Source organism: Mixophyes fleayi, chromosome 3 (genome assembly GCF_038048845.1).
Source record: "Mixophyes fleayi isolate aMixFle1 chromosome 3, aMixFle1.hap1, whole genome shotgun sequence".
Classification (NCBI taxonomy): domain Eukaryota; kingdom Metazoa; phylum Chordata; class Amphibia; order Anura; family Limnodynastidae; genus Mixophyes; species Mixophyes fleayi.
Genome location: NC_134404.1, coordinates 122,649,258 through 122,671,270, shown reverse-complemented (window position 1 = coordinate 122,671,270; position 22,013 = coordinate 122,649,258). Strand labels below are relative to the sequence as shown.

The 22,013-nt window shown below is 38.1% G+C and overlaps 1 protein-coding gene across 1 annotated transcript in view; it reads right to left on the bottom strand.

Moving 5' to 3' along the window:
• Nucleotides 1-364: 364 nt before the first annotated feature.
• MB21D2 (Mab-21 domain containing 2) overlaps nt 365-22,013 on the bottom strand; it is a 95,333-nt gene continuing 73,684 nt past the window's right edge. The window contains exon 2 of the mRNA XM_075202285.1: nt 365-4,432. Within this exon, the coding sequence (XP_075058386.1) occupies nt 3,168-4,432 (1,265 nt within the window). The 3' untranslated portion in view covers nt 365-3,167. The remainder of the gene's footprint in view (nt 4,433-22,013) is intronic.

Sequence of the window (22,013 nt, the reverse complement as noted above, 5' to 3'; positions counted from 1 at the left end):
AAAGTGCATTTCTGTTTCCTTGCAGACAGCAAATCAACAACATTAGCTCTGGCTTTGAAATGTGCAGTGTTACAAGAAAGAGAAACACCCCCTTCTTAAACAATTGCTTTCTCTAAAGGAAAAAGGTGATGTGTGCTGGAGCAGATTAAGTTACATAGTTTCACCTTCAGAGAACTAATTTATTGGCATGTATATGCCCTCCAGCTACTTTGCACTGAGTTACAACTCCCATCATGATCAGGCAGTATGTCTGCACTAAAACATGCATAGGCATTTTTGTACAGGATTTTTTCACTAATTGAGGACTGTAGATGAAAATATCACTGTTGCACATGAAAAACACAAGAAATATCAACAGTCAAAATAGATTTTCATTTTTAATTTGCATGAGAAAAAAATGCATATCAATTATACATCTGGAGTCTGATAGCAGCACATAGATACACAATGACATAAGTTTCTTCTCTGTGTGATGATGTATGAAACACACACATTTTACATAATCAATGAGAACACAGAATTTCAGCAGGATGAATGCATTACATCAAATTTAAAGGAGAACCAAGACCAGAAAATGAAAATAAGTTTATTCTATGCAAGAGGAAGTAAGCACATTTTTATGAAAAGAAACAATTTAAACATGACAATAGATATAACTAACATTAGTGCAAATAATGCATATGGGTAATGTTTATGATTACTTACTATATATTTTTCTTCCACTAATGACAAGGCATTGCCAGGTTAAACAAGTGACCCCATCAATGCCTTCCTGTCATCTACATTCAACAAAAACTATAAACACAGCTTCTTATTCTTGTAAATTGTACCTTGAGACTGGTTCATATACATAGCAATGTGGAAAAGTCCCATGCACTTAAACGTACAACTTTTGTTCTGAGTGGCAGTCATTTAAGACCAAACAGGACATTTATGAAAACTGGTGCACAGGAAAAAGATGCTTTAACTCAGAGCAATCAAATTTGCTTTATTTTATTTTTTAATTATAGCTTTTCTATGCACCCCTTATGACAACAGCCTTATTCAGATCTACTAAAGTTTGAATATGTAAAACAGCACCATGAGACAATAATATTGTTAATTGTTAGTATCCTACTCCAAGATGACTGTTTGCTTTTTTTAAAGTCAACTTCAACCAGTCACCCTTACTTAAAACCAAACTGCTCTCTTTAAAGTGTAACTGTTGCCTACTACACAGTGGAGATTGCCATTTTAGGCTTAACCTATAATTAATGAGAATGCAGTTTATGAGTTCACTAAAATTATTGACATGTGGGAGGTATGTTTGTGATGTTCGCTTCCACTATGCGAGACCACAGGAGACCCTTTAAAGCTGCACTACCACTTTACTTGTAACATGTTACAAAGCTCCTCCATTCCTTGGCTGGCCAGAGGTTACTCTGTGGATTTTTCTAGGTGCTCCTCTGTGGTGGGGTAATTAGTTCTAAGAGTATGAGGGGAAGAACCAATCAGAAGCTGGATTCAAAAGTTGTGGATGGATACACCAGCTTCCTGGAGCATCCCTCAAGGGCAGGGAGGAGCTTAATATAGAATAACATGCATGTAATAGTGCATCAATAAATATTTGTCTATTAACTCCATGAAGAGCAGGAACAACAGTATTGTGTAATTAAAAACTTCCCAATTTTTGCAGGTAAAATATTGCCTTCTCAGTCTGTCTCCTCTTATTTGCATATAATGCCACCAGTATCAGAATAATTGTCAGCAATAGAGTGAGAGGAAACAAAAGAAAATTCAACGGTTTATCTTTTGTCATGTAATAAGGATTCAGAAAATAATTACTGATGGTGACAGTTTCACTTTATGCTCCATGGAGATGAAAGAGTTAAACATTCATGGGAAGAGTAAATTGCTTGATATAGGCTGGTCAAAACAACAATGTAGAATACAACTTTCATAAAACTATAAAATCACTGTTGAAAACCATCAACTATATCTGTTGAATCCAGCTCTTCTGTAGACTCTGCCACAAAGGCTGCTGGTCCTTAAGATGCCAGAACCTCTAAAAAACTAAACTACATAAATGTTACAAACATTCAAGCCGCTTCTGCCAGTACATTCTATCTAAATGATAAATTACATTTATTATATCCTGTTCCAAAACTCTGATGTCACATGCCATAGATTCCAGTAGTTAAGTATATAGGCAGAAAAATATCAATGGACTTACAGCATTTTAATTTATTACTTATTACACCTTTCTGCAATAGAAATAAACCTAGAAAGGAAAAGTATAAATAATTTAAAGGCTCTAAAACATTCTTTGGATTGGAACTTGTGAGACAGAACAGATGTGGATTCATTCCAATTCAGACATAAAAATGACCTCAGTATAATGTTGGTGCTATTTAACAAGAATGAGCTTATTTGTAGATTTCCCTAAATAGTTTTAAACATATTCATGGATCTGTATAGAAGCTTCAAATAAACAGAAAGTATACTCTCAATCTACAGTATTTTCTCCATAATCACAAAGGGTAATTTACTAATGCCTCTAAGAAAAAAAGGAAAAAAGGAAATGTCACTCATTACAACCGATCAGATTCTATCATTTATGGAATACAACTTTGAAAATGATTGCTAGAATCTGAGTGGTTGCTATGGGCAGCACCTCCCATTTACCTTTTAGAAGCTTTAGTAAATCTATCCCAAAGTGTCTGAAAGGACAACATTTGGGTACTCGCCAACCCCCCCATCCCCACTGCCAAGTCTTCTATTAATGTAGAGCGTGGATAGCCAGTACTTTAGTAGCTGGTTCAGCAGTGTGAGGGATGTAGTTCAGCATTAGCTGGGGGTACCAAAAGTTGCCTGTGCCTTATGTAAAACAATGGAAGCACAATGTGATTAATTTCTAAAACATAAATCAGAATTTTTATCATGTATACAAAATTAAATAGACAATAGCAAACATAAAATGGTCATTAAGGCTTATGTTCTCCCTTAAAACTAAAAATGATAAAGCAGCATATGAAATAGTAATATACTGTTTCAAAATTTGCAAAGTCCTGCACAAACAGGATTAAAAAGTTCATATTGTTCTTGTCAGATCCAATCTATGCTGGATATGTATAAACAAGAGACATCACAGACTACACATCAAGTCTTAATGTAAGCATCTGATAGTTTTAGAAAAACTTGTCATCGATCCTAAAGTGAGGCCTGGTTACATCGTCAGGGTTGATGAAGACCGAGATGGATTTTCCTGGGTTCTCAGTCACTAGCTGCTGTAATTTTTTGGCTAACCGATCATCCGGCTGGTTGTCGCCACCTCCATCAGATTGTGGTGATGGAATGCTAGTAGTACTACCTCTCCTCTGGAGATCCATGGTGAGCCTGTTGGCTGCCTTGACGTGCTCTATGGCTGTTCGGAGGTGTTCTGCTGGGTCTGATCTCACTGAAGACAGCTTCCTGGCATGTAACATGACCGTCTCCTCTGAAAGGTGCTCTAGCATATTGCACTGAGGAATGAAGTAATTGGGGCACATTTTATTGACTAAACAATGCTGCAGATCATCAATAAGTCCCAATAGGAAATGGGCAGCATAATCTTCTTGAGCCAAGTAATTAGCTGGAAGTCTATCACAAGCCCAGAGCATCATACTACGGAGATGGTATGGACTGATTGCTTTTGGTCTCGATAAAAGCTTTATGATTATGGCTTTACAGGCTTGATAGGCTTGCATTAAGCTACTGGAAATGCATTTCTTTAGCTGCACTTCACTTCTGGCAAATGACAACCGCCATTCATTATCTTTTTTACCCTTAAAAGAACAAGCCGGCACTAAATAAAAGCCACTGATAACCTCTTCTTCTGTAATCTTGCCATCCCAAAAATGATTTTCCATTAACCAGCTCTGAGCTACAGCCGGCCACCCTTTGAATGAGACGACAGGCACAATGTCATACATCATGCGACTGCTCCCAACACCTAAAATGATGGAAATAATAGTGCCATTCTTTTCTACCTTCTCCACCTTAGGCATCCCTCTCTGAGGTTTCTTCTGAATCTCAGACAGGACAATGCTAATTGACTCATGGAACCAGTCTGCGACTTTCGTTGGGGAGAAAAAATAGTTAGTTGCCCCATTGATATGGTCAACAATTGTACAACAATCTTTCCACTTAGCGATGGTCCCTTCATCAAACAATCGGAGGCTAAGCCATGAGTGACAGAGAGCAGAATGGCGCATATCCAGGGTAACTGGCTGGTTCCGGTCATGAAGTTTTAAAGCTGGCACAAGCAGGGTAAAATCCATGTCATATTCTGTTCCACGGGCATAAACATTTAACTCATCAAGGTCCAAGTCCACAACTCCTTCTCGAACACCACCAGAAAGCAACAAATATTCATTAGCTACTGGCAACTTCTGGTCTAGTTTCTGTACCATACCTGTAAAGAAAGAAGAACAAGTAGTAGTATGAAATACAAAAGCATATCCACAATTTGCTGTCAAAACAAACAAATACATTATTTTAATAAATACTGTATTACAAATTTAAACAAACATTCACAAAATAACTAGCCAAATGAAACTCAAAAGGTAGGAAGAAAGCTTTATCAGACTATTTAACATGTAAATGATTACCCAAGTTATTTCAACCAGATGCCTTTCCATAAATTTAATCCATGCAAATAAACAGGTTTTATAATAAATTATTTCCATACAGCCTTTCAAGAGTGCTACCTGCAAATAGGATATAGGCAGACAAAATAATGTAGAAGTCAGGAGTCATTCAAACAAATACAGTAGCCAGTTGGAACTTTTAAGGAAACAGAAAAAAAAAAACAATCATTTTGAGCTATAGAAATGTTCCCTGAAGTTAGATTCCAGCAGCAAATTCATAGGCAGTGTAGCTACGTTAAAAACAGCGTTATAAAACAGGTTTTAAATACATAGCAGGACATCTGAAGTCAGGGTTCTATAATATCTGCCAGAGCAGCTAATAAACAAAGTTATAACATACCAAGCGCAGCACAGTGTTGACATTTAATTTAAAATGATGTGGATTATGATAATAATGAGGCTACTACAGCTCTTTGTAATGGTTGACAGTTTAAAATGTAAATTTCAGAAATACTCAAGGGATTTGCAGACACTGAAATGCCACGGGTTTCAGATCTGCACTTTGGTATGTCTAATTAGCTAAACGAAGAGAACCAGGTGGCACTGATCATTTAAACTTGCTACGTGCACTTTGAAGCAGCTGTGTGCAGGAGCAGCCTCATCAGATCAATGATAGTTATATCTTCCATGTTGCACTTTAGCTTTTAAACATCAGTTAAGAAAACTAAACTTGGAAGTCAATCGATACAAAAATAAGCCAAGTGCATTAGGAGTAACTGAAACTAATACACATACTTTCTCAAGTTTTCAGTATCTGCTATTTTACTTCACAATCCATTTGCATTTGAACCCTGCTGATGTAGTGTATGTGGCTATATGCACAGAGCGGCATGGAAAATTAAAATCAATTCTACAAGTGAGCCAGCAAACACTGCACAGACTAAGGGCTAGATTTACTAAACTGCGGGTTTGAAAGAGTGGAGATGTTGCCGATAGCAACCAATCAGATTCTAACTATCATTTACTTAGTGCATTCTACAAAATGACAGCTAGAATCTGATTGGTTGCTATAGGCAACATCTCCACTTTTTCAAACCCGCAGTTTAGTAAATCTATCCCTAAGTGTGTAATAAACATCTGATTGCAAAATATTTTACATGATAGAGCTTATACCTTAATTGTTTGTGTTCTATTAAAATCATAGTCCATTAAAACTGGCCACAGGTTAGATCATGTTAGGCAGTTCAAATATTTTTGATAAAATGGCCCAGACATCATGGTGTGCGTGAGACAGATCAGCTTTACCTAGTTTTATGATAACTGCAATATACATGTGTGGATGTGTAATGACAGGCCACAATGTGTTGATACGAGATCTGGCAGATTAACAAATTAGGAAATGTGTGCAATTTGCTCTGCCATGTGTGACTATAATGCACATAGATCTGGCTGTACTGTAAAGAGTTCAAACAATCAGATCTTCCCATGGATGTGCAGTATTCATTTTCATGTGAAAACAAGCAGCCATGCTCTTGTGTTTACAAATGACAGAGTTTAGAAAATACAATGAATGTAAGACTAATATATACTAGTTATGACTATTCACGTAGACAAAACTGAATAAAATAGAAATATTTCAATTTCCACTAGATGGAGCACAAATTCCCTTTTAATACATGTTCCCTGCTTGCTAGGAGTTGTACAATTAAAGTTCTAAGTCCCCCAAGGCAGTTGTACTGAATCATCTTATTACTTGTTAAACTGATTAAGATATTCTTTGTTGTCAGGCCTATTAGTAGATCAATTAGGATCAGTTGTCTAAGTAAATCTAGTATTAGCCATTGTGCTAGTAATAAGAAAACCTCTCAAACATTAAAATAATGTGGTTTTAAAATGTGAAAGCTTTGCATAATCTATATAATTTATAGGAGACGAAAAGTACCAAAACTATTCCCTTGTATAATTGGTTTTCTTTTATCTTTGAAAGCTTGAATTCAAAATGAAGGTATTACGGCTGTTGTGGAAAGATTTCAGGGGCATGGTACAATCCATCCGCTTGGCAATCTATAATTAGATTTGAGCAGTTCCACATGGAGCTTGGCACCCCAGCGACACTGAGTGTTAGGAAACAAATCTGTAGTCACATCCTTTCCCTTCTAGAATGCCATGTCACTATGCCCGACTGTGTAAAGTCTCTTGAAAAGATAGCTTAATAGATCCCATGTTATTACCAAGGTGTTGCCATCACTAATATCTTCTCACAGCACGCTGCAAGTGTAATAATTGCTACGGTCAACTATTTTCTTTGTTTTCTGTTCAGGAACGAATAAGACTGAAATGTTCCAATAAAAGTGCTTACTATGGCACAATATGTTATCATCATTCACAAAATACATGCCATAAGCCTGGCATATATAATAGGGAAGTACAGTGAATGTTGAGATAATGCAGAACATTTAAAATGTAATAGACTATTAAAAGCAGAGTTGTCCACGACTTTTAGATAGCATTGCTTATTATTGCTCCATGGTAGTTCAAAGTGTAACTGGGAAATATACATACAAGGCATATTTTGTACCCGCAGTTAAGCTGGACACATTATTACTTTAAATCTATATACAAGCTAAAGCACTTTAAATGGACCTCTCACCATTTCAGTGAATATAAATAGGGGGCAATCATTTTACAGAAGACAGACAGACAGATTCAGCAGTCTTTCTGTTGGTTTAAAAACAAAGATTGATCCTACTTTTACCTGGTAACAGTAAATAAAAGGCAAGTACAAAAGTTAGAGGTACAGTTAGAATTACATAGCAAGCAGAGAATGACTTAATGTACACAGTGCAAAAATTATGCTCCAATGACCGCAGCTAAAAGGACCAACAAAATACCACTAAATTTCAACAAACAAATATATAAATAAAGACTTCTCAGTCCTGCCACAAAATAACAAAGGAAACATGGAGAAAATTGATTTGTTGTGTTCTGCTCGAACTTGCTTTACAAATTTCTATTTTCTTATTTCATTCCAGCCAGGTATGTCATAAGTTAGAATAGCTTAAAGAAAAACAGGTAATTTAACAATATACAGGAGCAGTCTCAATTAGCCGTAAGGTGCCATCGGACATGTCCCCACCTTGCTGGCTAATATGGTACAGAAATCTCTGCCGATTTTCCCCCAGATGTGCAGGGGCGCACACAGGATTTTTAAGGGGGGCTTTCTCCCCCACCCAAGAAAAAAAAACAACCCCGCATGTGCAGCAGCTCCGTTTCGGCAGCACTGTACTATACAGCGCCGTGGCTGCTGTATAGTACAGCGCCGCTATGTAGGGGCACTTCTTTAGCTGAGGGGAGGGGTTTCTGGAGACCCAGAAACCCCCACTGCGTGCGCTCCTGATGTGTATGGAACATAAGGGAAAATTAGTGGAGACTTCAGCAAAAACTCCAACGCAATCTGTATCTGTGGACTGTTCTGGAGACACATCGGGTCTCCTCACGGCAAAGTGAATCTACCACATGTTTTAACATCTGAATAGCGCTAACACTTCACCTATTTCTGGTAGGAAAGACTGCATTTACAATTAAGGATTCTTATAGGATTTGATATGCTTTATGCCTTTTTTTTTATATTGTGTTAATTAAAATTGTTTTTTTTTATCAAATATAACGCATAATATATGTATTTTATTTTAATATATATATTCTCTTACACAAAAGACACACACACACACACTGATGGTTCCTACTCTGAGTGAGTAAGTATCTGAATAAGAAGCTAGAGGCTCTTTCCAGAAATCAGTATTAGACTCTTCCTGCAATATTTGTGGAGTGCAAGTGCAGTGGGAGATTGCTGTGAACATAAGAAGAACGACTATGGAATTTCATCACTTTGATATATTATTTCTTATCACTTGTGGGTGTATTTTTCTTTTTATCAGACCTACTTCACTCTAAATTGTTAAATTACCTGTGAGCCCATTACTAGATTTCTCTAAGCGAGTATCCACCTCTATTAAGTTAGTAAAAAAAGTAATGTTGGAGAGACAAATAAAAACAAACCCTAATTCTGATCAAGTATGGGAAGATTAAGGGTGGTCTGTCCGTCAATTATCAGGGTAGTTCTGAAAATGGCTGTTCGGCCTCCCCTCTATAACCAAATAGTCATTGCGATGGAGCCAGTACAATATATCCATTTCTGGATTTGAAAATTGATGCATCCTACCAATTCAAGTAGATTTTAGTGAAAAAAAAAATTGAGGACATGTATACCAACTGGTGACCAGGACAAATGTGCAAAACTGTACTAGAAAATGTAAGTTAGAATCACAGTTGATAATATCACTGATAATTTTTGCGAAAAGAAAATATTTACTCCCAACATAAAATTAATGGAGAATCTATGTGATGTTAAATACTTTTGTGTCAAAAAAGACAAAAGTATTATAGGAGTGATACCTTTATTGGCTAACCCAAAAAAAATTATAATATTATCTTACTAATGGAGAATGACATGTAAACAATAATGCCATCTAGTGGTTATTCAGAGACTAAAAATAGAAAAGGGACACAGAACCCTACAATACCAGCAGGAGCAGAGTGCTCCCATTCAGGAGGGAATTTACAATTTTGCGACCAAGCAACTGAATATAGCAAATCCCATAGCTAAAAGATAACCATCCCTACTTTTTTTCGATCTTTCACTCTCCAAACATGTCAGCAAAGAACAGTGTGGATGTAGCTATAGTTAATTAATCACAGAACATTTTGAATTTGAGTCATGTGATGAGTGACATCACTGTCAACCCACCATAAGGATACTGGTTTACAGGAGGAGTGACATCTCTACTCTCCAAACATGTTAAGCCATGATGACATCACTACTCCCTTAATACAAGGATTTAAAAGAGTTTCTATTGTATATAAAATTGCTATTTCTGCACAAACTATAATTGTATATTATCATCTCTCTTACTGCTGCTCTGTCATGATTTATGAAGAGATCATCAGACTTAGAATGTAAGTTTAAAGTAAATAAAAGTCACTCTAAATCAGTTGTTCTGTGTGTCCTATTACCATTAGTGGTGGTGGACATGTTCAGGGAAGATTTTCCATGTTACTTCCAGGACACATTACCTATAAGGTACTAGCTAAGTCCTGAACATTAGTGTTTTTGTCTATACCTTTTTTCCTGTTCATGTTTACAGCTTCAGTTTTTCACCTTCGATTTAACAAAACTAATAAAAAAAAAAAAAGTAACATAAAATACTTGTGCGTTTCCAAGGGATTTAAAAAAAAAACAAAAAAAAAAAAAACAAATTGGCAGTTCTGAAGGGACATGTGAACTGGAAATGATTTCAGACCACAGATGTAAAGAATTATAATGGTGTTCAAAGATAGTATTGGGGATCATAATTTGTTTCTTAGCCTTTCTTTTTTCCCCCCTCTTCCTATTTTTCCAAACAATTGGTATTTAACACCTTAATATATTATTTGATGTATACCACAATCATGTCTATTTCTACATGAAACATTTTACATAATTCTTGTCTAGAATGACAACTAACATTCTCCACAATTTCCAGCTTCCTACCTCTTTCTCAACAGGAGAAAACTAGCAAAACAGGTCATTTTTCATCTCCCATTGGAATCAATGCATTTTTCCACTCCTGCACCCAAAATTCTTACTTTCTCTTGGAAGCAATGACTTCCTTCCCTTCAGTATCTATCAAGGAAAATGTTATTACCTGTCTTTTTACCACATTCCATACAAAACTGGTCATCATTTAGCGTCACAAAGTTTGGAATGTAAAGGAATTTTTTTTTGTCCTGCTTGACCAGACAGACAAAGAGAAGGGATAGTCCAAATAAAAAAAAATATATATCATAGAATACTACAATATTCAACTTTGTACATCAAAACAGTTGGACTAATATGGCTTTTTACTGTGTAGTTCTAGAATACATGCACTACGAGGCATATATGCAAAATGTAAAACAGCAAGAGGCAGGAACAGAAACAAATTAGTGTAAAACACTCCATAGACTCCAAAAAACACCTAAAATCATACACCTAATGAATTAATGCGCAATAAGCAATTAAATACTTTATATAAGATCCTGGATTCATCACACCCAATAGCTGCTGCAATTCAATTTATACTTTATTACTGTCCTTTCACAGTAGTCATGGCCAGTTTATATGGCAGAAGTAAGCACATAGTAAAGTCCATCCTTGTAGATCATACATGCCAATTCTCCCGTAAAGTCCGGGAGCCTCCCGAAATTCAGGTCAGTCTCCCGGGCAAGCTGGCATTTCTCCCGCATCCCAATTTCACAGAGAATCGCGTCATTTTGGCCCTGCCCCCCGTGACGCAAAGTACGTTTTCACTGGGGCGGGGCCAAAATGACGCGATTGGCCTCATCCCACCCCCTCCCGCCCTCCAGTCACGCCCCCTCTCCCGGAAACAAGTTTCCGGGAGTTGGTAAGTATGTTGTAGATGCTGTATTATGACATACAGGGCCTTAGGCGTTAGGGACAGTAAGGCAAAAAAAGAGTAAATGTTCTCCGGGACAAACCATGTTACAGTGCAAGGGGTGCAAATTAGTTTATTGTTTTGCATGTAAGGAAAATACTGGCTGCTTTTTCAGGTAGCACACAAATACTTGCTTTATCTTTACACTGAAATTTAAAAAAGTATATCAAGGACATGCTCTACTCATAGTTGCCAACTCTTCCTGAATGTCAGGGAGACTCCCTGAAATAGGGGTGATCTACCTCACTCCCTGAAGAGTCTGGCATTCTCCCTGATGCTGAGCCAGTACAAGACGTGGTTGGCTTCGCCATCTGTGGCATGATGACAGTTCAGAAATTGTGTCCTATGTCCATATATTGATGCCTATGGAGGTGGCCATTTTCATGGAGACCAAGATATAATTAAAGACTGACAGGTAACACAACATGACTTCAGTAATGGAGACAGAAATGTAAAATACACTTCAGCCTCTAGATTCATTAGCTGCTTTTCTTTAACGCATAGTTGCCTACTCTCCCGGAATGTCTGGGAGACTCTCGCTTTTCTGGGAGACCTCCCGGGAGAGCAGGGCAAGTTCCCGGTTCTCGCACCCGCAATAGATAAGTGGCGGGAGTCGGGGCTTAATGACGCAAATATCGCTTCATCTTAGAAATGATGCAATTCATCATGCCCTGCCCCTGCACGCCCACCTCCCCTGGGATCTCCCTGAAGCGAACGAGGAAAAGTTGGTAATTATGGCTCTACCCCAACTATAAATCTCTCTCCACATTTACCTCCCCCTCTAATGCAACATGGTTTTGCCCAGGTGCAAAGTTCTTTATGCTTTGCTCTCCTTAATGACTCAGGCCCACAATGTATATGCACTGTATGTTGCTGTATCATCATGGTATACTTAAGGGTCACCCTAAACAGATTTAACCTGCGTCTTAAATGAATTTTTAAAGTGCAAAGTATACAACCACACAAAAATATAACCCTTTCTATTCTGTATGTACCCATTTGGGTTCTCACTTGTAGATGTGGAAGTCTGCGTGGCAGCACTGTTTTTTTTTTTGACAGTGTTAGTTCCATTTCAGTGTGTTCAATCATTTTACTGCACTTGAAAACGCCCATTGATGGGAGCACAGTGTATGCATATCCACTAGCGGTTAACAAGAGAGTGTTATATTTCCCCATTCATGTGAACAGACCAATCATTCCAATGTAGTTGTGCACTACCCATAGAAATGCTACTTAAATGAACTGAAAGTCAACATGAAAGGAGCTGCACACCACTGTTAATTGTTTTTCTCCCCATATCAGGAGAGATTCAATTAGTCTCTATTGATGTGTGATCAAAGGTAGGGAATCACTGGGGCACCCCTCACCACCTGGCAAGCCAATCCGACCACAAATGTGCATGGGAATACGTTTGTGATTGGCTGAGTGGCTATGGGTAATTCCTGGCAATTCTGTTCATAGTAATTCTGTGGCGTTGTCTATTGTGGATCTTCTTTTAATTTCCCTTCGATTACAATTTAAAAAGACTTGGAGTGGATTACAAGATCCCTTGGATTACAAGTAAACATTTCCTATTAGATAACAAATATACATTTACAATCGGATTAAAAGTTAAGGAGTATTACAATGGGTCATAAGTAAAGAAGATCCCATTGGATTACAAACAATATTAGCAAATTCACAAATAAATCCTTAGTGAATTGTTTATTTCAATATAAGTTGATTTAACAATCATGTGCGTTTATGTTTTATATGCTTTTTTTATTTTACTATTTTGGTACAATAGAACAGGTTTTACAAACCACTTACCATTAGACTGGGACCACTGTGGTGACCATGCAGCCACCAGTCCAGCGGTAACATATTTCATCATTACCCCAGTGGGCCTGGGATTACTACTGGATTGATGTCTTCCATTACAAAGAGAAGTGGCAACAATCCAAAAAGTTAATATATATTTCTATCAAATATAAAAAAATAACTAAAATAGCTAGCTCAAAAATACTGCAGATAAATTAGAAACATTTTCAATATGCTTATTCTTCCCACCAGAGGGCAGCAAAGGCGTTAATAAATTGCAAATCATCAAGGCTTCACTCTACAAAACATTCCGAGTCTATTTCTCTTCCAACAAATATTAAAAAGTTTTGGAATGTAAAATAATTAACATACAATAAAACTCTATATGGAGACTGCATATTGTCACGTTAATTGCTGCTCCATAGAAAGTTTTGAATAGTTCAATTCCTGGAGTGAAGAAAAAAACCCAGTAATGTCTTGTGTTGCGTAATAAAAATAAAGCTGGCTGCTGTCATGTTACAGGACCAGATTAATTCTATATGGGAAAAACCATGATCTAATACAGGCCTGTCCAACCTGCGGCCCTCCAGATGTTGTGAAACTACAAGTCCAAGCATGCCCTTCCAGCTATCAACAGGTTGTCTACTAGCAAAGCATGCTGGGGCTTGAAGTTTCACAACACCTGGAGGGCCGCAGGTTGGACAGGCCTGATCTAATAGGAGAAACTATACAAAGGCCTCCTCACTGGTGCAGCTGAAACACTGCCATTGTTCTTTCTTTCTTTCATCAAATTGATTTTCCTGTATCTAAAGTCTGATGAAAGTAAACAAGGCTTTCTTGGTTTTCCATTTCCTGTCTCTCTCCCAGCAAGACACCAGAGGGCTCATGCACACAAAGGAAACCAACATTAGCATATCAAGGAACTGGTGATTTATTGAGGGAGGTGGATGGTATGAGAATTTGCCCATAATAAGAGGATGGTGCTGTGGAATATGAAACACTGGGATGAAGGCCAGAAAAGTCTCCTTAAAATATGCTGTTAACCCCCTTTATTTTCTACTGCCCTGCTCAAGCCTAAAAAAAGGTAGAATCAAACATGAGCTTCTTCTATATTAAATAATTTAAAATAAAAATAAATAAATATGAAAATAAATTTTTGTTAATGCAGATATGGATACAAGGGCATTACAATTAACAGCCATATATAATGCTACTACAATGCTCAAATGATATTAAGATATGCATAATCTCCTAAAAATTATACAGGCACTCAATACGGACATTATGAAATTTTATTAAGCCCTCTTGTGTATTATAAGTAATAGTCCCCATTATTGTAGATCATAAGGATAATAGAAGTCACCTTTACATTGTAACAGAGCACCTGAGTTCTTACATAATTATTATCATAGCTTACAGTGTAAATGAAGATAAGGACAATTGTAGTATTTACATCACTCAACTGTTATAGAGATATTTATAGGAGCCTGTAAATGTATTTGCATCACCTAAAGTGGACTTGTGAGATGTATTAACATAGTTTTATGTAGTATGGCTGGTGCAATTCAATATGTAGGCCTTAAAGACCTTGTCAATGGGAGGCCAGAAACCTAAATTCTCAGAATTTAAATTAATCAATTAAGATGCCAAGATGGGGGTAGTGTACGATTTGCAGCCATAAAAAAAAGTCACAAAACATGAATTCACCAGGAACTAGTGACATCAGTAAGAATGCAGCCTATCAATTCACTAGGAACCAATGCCAGTATTGAAGCAACAAAGCAATTTTTAAATGCAAAATTCAATCTTGAGAAGACTTGAAACCAACAGCCGTAGTCTGTTAGTGCTCCTAACACAAATGAAAGGGGGATATTAGACTGCCAACAATCAATAAGCTGAAAGATTTAGGCACCTCGGTGATTCCTTATAAATGATCAATACAAAGAAGAAAACAAATCTGCAATGGTGACAATGCAGGGATTCATTAGAAGGGGAGCTATAAGCATCCTATTAGTCATGTTTGATCTGGCCTTCAGTAGTGTTTGCAGGGATAGTATTAAATGTCCTATTATGCACAGGAAAATAATGACAGATAAATCACAGTTCACACTTTTCACATTAAACACATATTGGGTCTCATGTATCAAATGGTGAAAATTGCTGGTGATGGGATCTTCATTTTCCACTTTGCATCACGCATGGAAAAGGTTAACAGATTAAAATCACTTAAAAATGCTCAATTCTTTAATAAATCTTTTTAACAAATGATTATTTTAAAGTTTATTTTTATTTTCCCCACATTAGTAGAACTGAAATCTCCAATTTGAGCTTTCAGTTCTATTCCGCATTTGCAAGCTGACTCACATATGCACACATCTGCAAAGACTGGCCCAGCTCACCCTTACCTCTTCGGGCAATATGGAAACTGCTGAATAATGTTTAGCTGCTGCAGCGATATGTCTTTGTTAAATGGTAGAAAAAAAATACAATTTAAAGTCGGAGTAAAGGGCCTACTGATTTATCCAAGTCTACACCAACACAAAAACCCCTCTATTATAAAATATTCACCAGTGGCTCTACATGCCTTTCAACATTATCAAAGTAACGTTATACCTTATCTATTACACTTATTGTCACACTGCACTATCACTTGGTGAACTGATTACTAAAAAATATACACATAACATCACATCAGCATAGATAACCGTAAAAAGGGAAATACGTGGAAGAGAAAAACAGACTAATTGTATACTGGATAAACTAGCTATGTCTTACAGTAAGCAGTTGGTTAACTACTGAATGTATTAATTCAAAGAACGGGGATAAAACTCAGCATATGAGCCTTAGCCAGAGGAATAAATTTATATATAAAGGAGTTAATTCCACCACAAGCCTTGGTAATACCATGGCATTTGTATACAGAGCAGTGCGCACAGCAAAATCTAAGGAATTTCCTGGAAAAGTTAATCTTTTTTGTAGCTATAATTCATGTTGTGCTCCCCAGGGGAATGTGACATACCACAGCAGTGCTGTTCATTACTAGAACACAGTACAGATATTTATATAGGAAGAAAATACATTTTCCTTAGAATTGTGCTGCAGTCTGCTTTGTTTCTAGTTGCTGATTTTCAGAAGCTTTCTTTTTAAAAATGAACTCCTGGCCTCCAGCTAATTTACACAGTGCTGCATATTGGACAGTACTCAAAAGTTCCCCATCAAACTGTGGCTGTATGTATAGTAGGTTGTAGAACAGAAGCTGCAATGATATAGAATGAACTCATCTAGGAACAACAGGATTATGCATTCTTAGATTTTCTGCATATGCAATTTCCAGCTGGTATTTAAACAGTTTTCAAGTTAAAATGTCATTCCTTATATATCACTACAGTGGTGACTTAAATAAAAAAAAGAAAATAATAGATAACAGCTATGTCCCTAAAAGGTGAGAAGTGCTGGCCTGTGCTAGTATGGATGGCTTTCATTGCTACAATCCTGGTTCCACTTGCTTTAATATATCTTCCTGTGGCTTGTATGCAAATTGTTCAGGGGCCTAAGTAGACTTGTTTTCCAACAGGTGTTTATAGGATGCTAAATGAGTTACGCTAGCTAAATATTTTGCTGACAATGCTCTTTAACAACAATTGGCAACAGCACAATTAACGTGCTTACTGGAAGTTTAAGTGCTTCATAGTGTGCACTATACTGAAAAAAAGCTTATAATGCATTGCATTACACCACAAAAACTACTCAACAAAGACTACAGCTACCATTTCCCCTCCCTGGACGCTGGAGATTGGAATGTTCAGATTCTAGAATAGGGAATATAGATTCCGAATGCAGCTAATAACAGCACGTCACACCCTATCAACAATTTTAAAGTCAATTGAAAAATGCTTTGCTCCCTTACTTCTTTTCAATCAGGGTACCTTTAGGTCTATTCCAGAACTAGTACATGTGAAATTGTAGGTTATTGAGGAATATTATCTACGTAGATGTCAGGCAAATGGTGCTGCATTATTTCAAGTCTGTAAGAAAAATTGCCCTCTAATTGGTGGCTAAATATTGGAGAGTCATCATTTCCACTTCTTCCCCATCCTGTAAACCTATGTGCTATTTCAGAGCTGCTGAGAGCAAATACTTTTTTTCATGACATAGTAGTGTTTGGTTTTTTTTTACATCTTGTTGACAGTTGGCTCATGAGGAGTGGTATAGGAGGGGGAATAAAAGGAGGGGTTCAAAATAAGTGGCCAGCCATAAAACTAAACGTCAGAGGCAAACAATCTTCAAACAAAAAAAAAAGAGAAACATTAACTGGTAAAAAGTCTTTCATAACTTATGCCGAAGAGGAAACAGAATTGTTACTGACTTTCTGCTAAGTGCATGATTTTAGCTCCCAGATGGGCAGAGACAAGACAAAAAACACCGAGACAGTCTCTAGACAGTCCACAGTAACCCCCTCAACGTTCGGACCTGCGTACGTACTTGAAATAATGAACGACTTCAGATATGAGCGATATGGCCTCATCTCACAGTTCTTCACACCCACCCACACCTGAGCCGCCACCAGCAAAGGCACAGATTGCAGAGCCATCACCAACCAAAGACCAACCAGACTTTGCGCAGGTCATGCAACTGCTCCGTACTTTGCCAACTAAAAAAGAAGTTCCTTCCAAAAAAGACTTTGAAACACTGGAAGTTGCAGGAGGTGGTTAGACAAGAAGTGGCCACACTTCAAGCAGATCTTGTACATCAAGGTCATAGGATGGTAACTTTGGAAGAACGCAAGGAGGCAGATGACGAACACCGACGCTTTTCGAGACACGGTGGCTGCACAAACAAAAACCCTGCAGTGGTTTCACTACAAGTTAGATGATATGGACAAATTGAGGCCGTAGGAATAACCTAAGAATCAGGGGTTTGCCTGAGGAGATACCCACCCAAGTCTTAAGAAAATATTTAACGAAGTATTGGAACAACCACCGGAAAACGCGATTACCTTCGTCAGGGCACACAGAGCTCTGCGATCACGAGGGGCACAATCAGAGCGCTCCAGGTATGTCATTTGCCACTTACATTACTTCACACAGAAGGATGAAATCCTGCGTAACCTTCGGCAACTGGGCGGTCTCAAATCTAATGGCCAAGCTATCCAGGTGTTCAAAGATCTTTCATGGCATACACTCCAACAAAGGTGAATGCTCAGACCCCTCACAGAGGAATTACGTAAGAAAACATCAAATACCGCTGGGGCTTCCTATTTCAATTGCAGGTTGCTCACAAAGGAAAATCAGCAACCCTGAGGGAACAGTCGGAACTTTCTGCCTTTTGTCCGGCTCTAGAAATCCAACCTATTTCACTCCCGGAATGGCTAGAGGCAAATACCCATAGGTCTTTGTATGCTGCTTCATAGGCGGAAATTTTTTTTTGACAATCGGGCAGACAAAAGAAAACTTCACAAATACGCCAAAACTGGCCAACTCAGGAAAATACTTGAGTCCACAGGCAATCATCTACCGTGTGGATATCGCTTGTGAACCACTTTTATCTTTTGCTCTTTAAAGACAGACTTAATTAACGCTCAAGTTGAGATTGCCTCATTGGCAACACATATAGTGTCCTGTTCTCTTTTGATATATGTTTTTACAGGCAACAAGCGTTCTCCTTGTTGCCTGGAAAAATACATGCCTTCCTTATCGCTCTAAATGTCAGTCTCTGAGAGGTGACCGAGAAGGGCATAGTTTTTCATATATGTAATTTGTTTGCGTATATAGCACAATCCTTTAAGTCTCTAAGTTCAGTTCTTATAACCATTGTTATAGGTGTTGTGTAGGGTATTCTCCCTTGAGGATGCCCATGTTGCAGTACACACAGAAAATTGTTTAATTGTCGCTGTCATTAATCCCCTCTAATACCCCCAGACCGCACAGTTTCTTTTCCCGAGCATAACTGGGCTTAGGCTCCTCGTGTCTTTCTGGAGCAGTGTATTTCATATATTCGAAATCTATAAATATTCCATCCTGTTATTAACATTCACATTTTTCTACTTCCTAACCCTCCTTTCTCCCTCTCTTTTCCCTGCCCTTTCCAATATGGTTCACCAAGGATTATCCCTTTTACACTCATTGTTCTCTTTTGACGATCCAGTTGTTCAGATATCTAATAGCTACAAAGATAGATATAGCATTCATACAAGAGACGCAATTTAAGCTAGGCTCCGAACCCCGGTTACATAGCCACCATTACCCCCATATATTTACATGTAACAACCCTGAGGGCAAGACACTGGAAGCTGTCATTCTCCTCTCTAGATGCCTCTCTGTTAAGGACATTACTAAACATAAATTACAAGCAGGAAGAGGTTTGGTTTTGAAATGCAAAATGTTTGACCAAGCTTTCACTTTTGTAAATATATGATGTTCCAAATAGTAATCAATCTGTTTTCTTAGAAACCTCATTGGACAAAGTAGATCACCTGAGAGGAGGTATCCTTATGGTAAGCAGCGACTTCAGTTGGATCTTCCACCATGCAGTAGACGCTTCTTCTGGGGCAGCTAGATATTCTGGGAAAACACATTGCAAGGTGAGGCGCATCATGCACGAACACCAGCTGGTCGATACTTGGAGGCTTACGACATCCCATGGAACGGGATTACACTTTCTTGTCACACCCTCATAACATTTACACATGACTGGACTATTTCTTCTTGCATTACACTCCCTTAACCCAGTTAAAAGGAGTTGAGGTCAGGCCACATGGTCCGATCATAGTCCCGTATATATGACACTTTCATTAACCCAGCCGGGCAGCAGACGGTACACATGGAGATTAAATGAGCTCTTAATCCAAGATGTTTGCAATAAGGCCCAAATTGAGGCGAAAATAGAAGCGTATATCCAATTAAATGACACTCCTGACATATCTTAAATCCCTTTATGGGAAGCTCACAAATGCGTCATAAGGGGACAACTTATACATTTAGGTACGCTCATGAAAAATGAAAAAATTGCTTACCGTGACAACCTCCTTGAGAAAATTAGATCCCTGGAGATGAGACATAAAGCCTCACAGGAGGTAAACACCCTTGCAGTTGAAACTAAAAAGGCTTTAAATAAATTGATGTCCGATAAGATAAAGTTAAATTATTGCAAATGCCATAATAAGTTCTTTCAATGGGGAAATAAGCCAGGCCCTGAGGGCTCAAACAGTGCAATTATATATACCGCGTATCAAATTAGATCATTGGAAAGGATGCGTCACTTCGTCTGATATAGCCGCGGCATTCTATACTTATTATTCAAAATTTTATAACCACACTAGTAATTCGTGTCCAACAGCACGCTCATTTAAGCAGGAACATATAGCCAATTACCTTAAGATTGAGTTTCCCATACTAGAAGAGGACAACATACAAATGTTGGAGGCCCCTTTTTCTTCTGGGAAACTAGAAGATGCAATTAAGACAACTCCTTCAGGGAAGAGTCCAGGACCTGATGGTGTTACAGCCTTGTATTACAAAAACCTTCAAAAAGCAATTAATGCCACTTATGCTTCAAGCCTTCGATTCAATATTGGCACAATCCCACTTCTCAAGACATTCTCTGATGGCACACATCACAGTTCTACCTAAAGAAGGGAAAGACTCAGCCTTATGTCCCAGCTATAGACCTATATCATTGCTAAATGTAGACTTAAAAATTTTATGCCAAACTTATAGCGAATAGGCTGAAACTACTATTACCCAGATAATTCAGTCAGTTCAGGTATGGTTTGTACCGGGCCGAGAAGCGCATGATAACACTACAAAAATAATAGATCTAATTCAGTGTGCGACAACCACTGACACCCCGATAGTATTGTTATCTACTGACACGGAAAAAACGTTCGACCGAGTAGACTGGGATTTCATGATGGGCATGCTTCATCATTTGGGCCTAGGGCTCCTGGGTCTGGCACGAATTCAAGCGCTGTACTCCCTCCCGACGGCTAGGGTATGGGTTAATGGAGATTTGTCAGAGCCCGTTAACATTACTAATGGTACCAGACAGGGTTTTCTCCTGTCCCCAATGATCTTTATCTTATTGATGGAGGCTCTGGCACAGTCCATTAGACTGGATCAAGATATTTCAGGCTTGAAGATATGGACAAAGAATTTAAGCTTGCTCTTTTCGCTGATGACCTCCTAGCTGTACTCACAAATTTCAATACAGACTATAATGTCGGAATTCTGCGAGTTTGGAGAATTATCTAACTTTAAGGTCAATTATTCAAATTCCGTGGCCCTTAATATAACAATGTCATTGGCGGTAGTTAAAGGCCTGAAGCCGGCCTTCCCATTTGTCTGGCATTATACCCAACTCAAATATTTAGGGATGATTATAAATAAGAATGTCTCAAAGATTTATGCAGAGAATATTTTTACCCATCACCGCCACCATTCGAAACAATATGAGAGACTGTCTCCCGAAGGTCTTTACTTTGATAGGTTAATTTTAACTATATTGACTCTACCTATTGCCTAGAGTCCTTTACCTACTACATACACTCCCGGTCCACATCCCTGTCTCATGGTTTAATGAATTACACAGGGCTATAAAACATTTTGTTTGGAGAGATAGGAGGCCCCACTTCAAACATGACACCCTCTACAGACGCAAACATGTCGGGGGTCTACAACTGCCGCATTTTTCTACTTATTATAAAGCTTTGATGTTAAATAGGGTTCTCGACTGGATGAGAGGGGGATCAGATAAGCAATGGGTCTGGATTGAGGGATATACAATACAAGCACAGATTAGCTTTACTCTTTGGCAATCATCATCCATCACTAAACATCCGACAATCGCTCCTACCTTGACAAAATGGTCCAAGTTACGGAACATACCTTACATTTCAACAAAACACTCACCCCACTCTTCGACAATCCAGACGTTCCTCCTTGCCTCACAAAACAGGCCTTTAATCGATGGATAGTTACTCATGTTGGCCAGCTGGTGGGTGCGTCAGGGGTCATACCTTTTGCTGATGTGCAGTCTAAATGGGATCTACCAAATACAGATATATGGAAGTAATCGC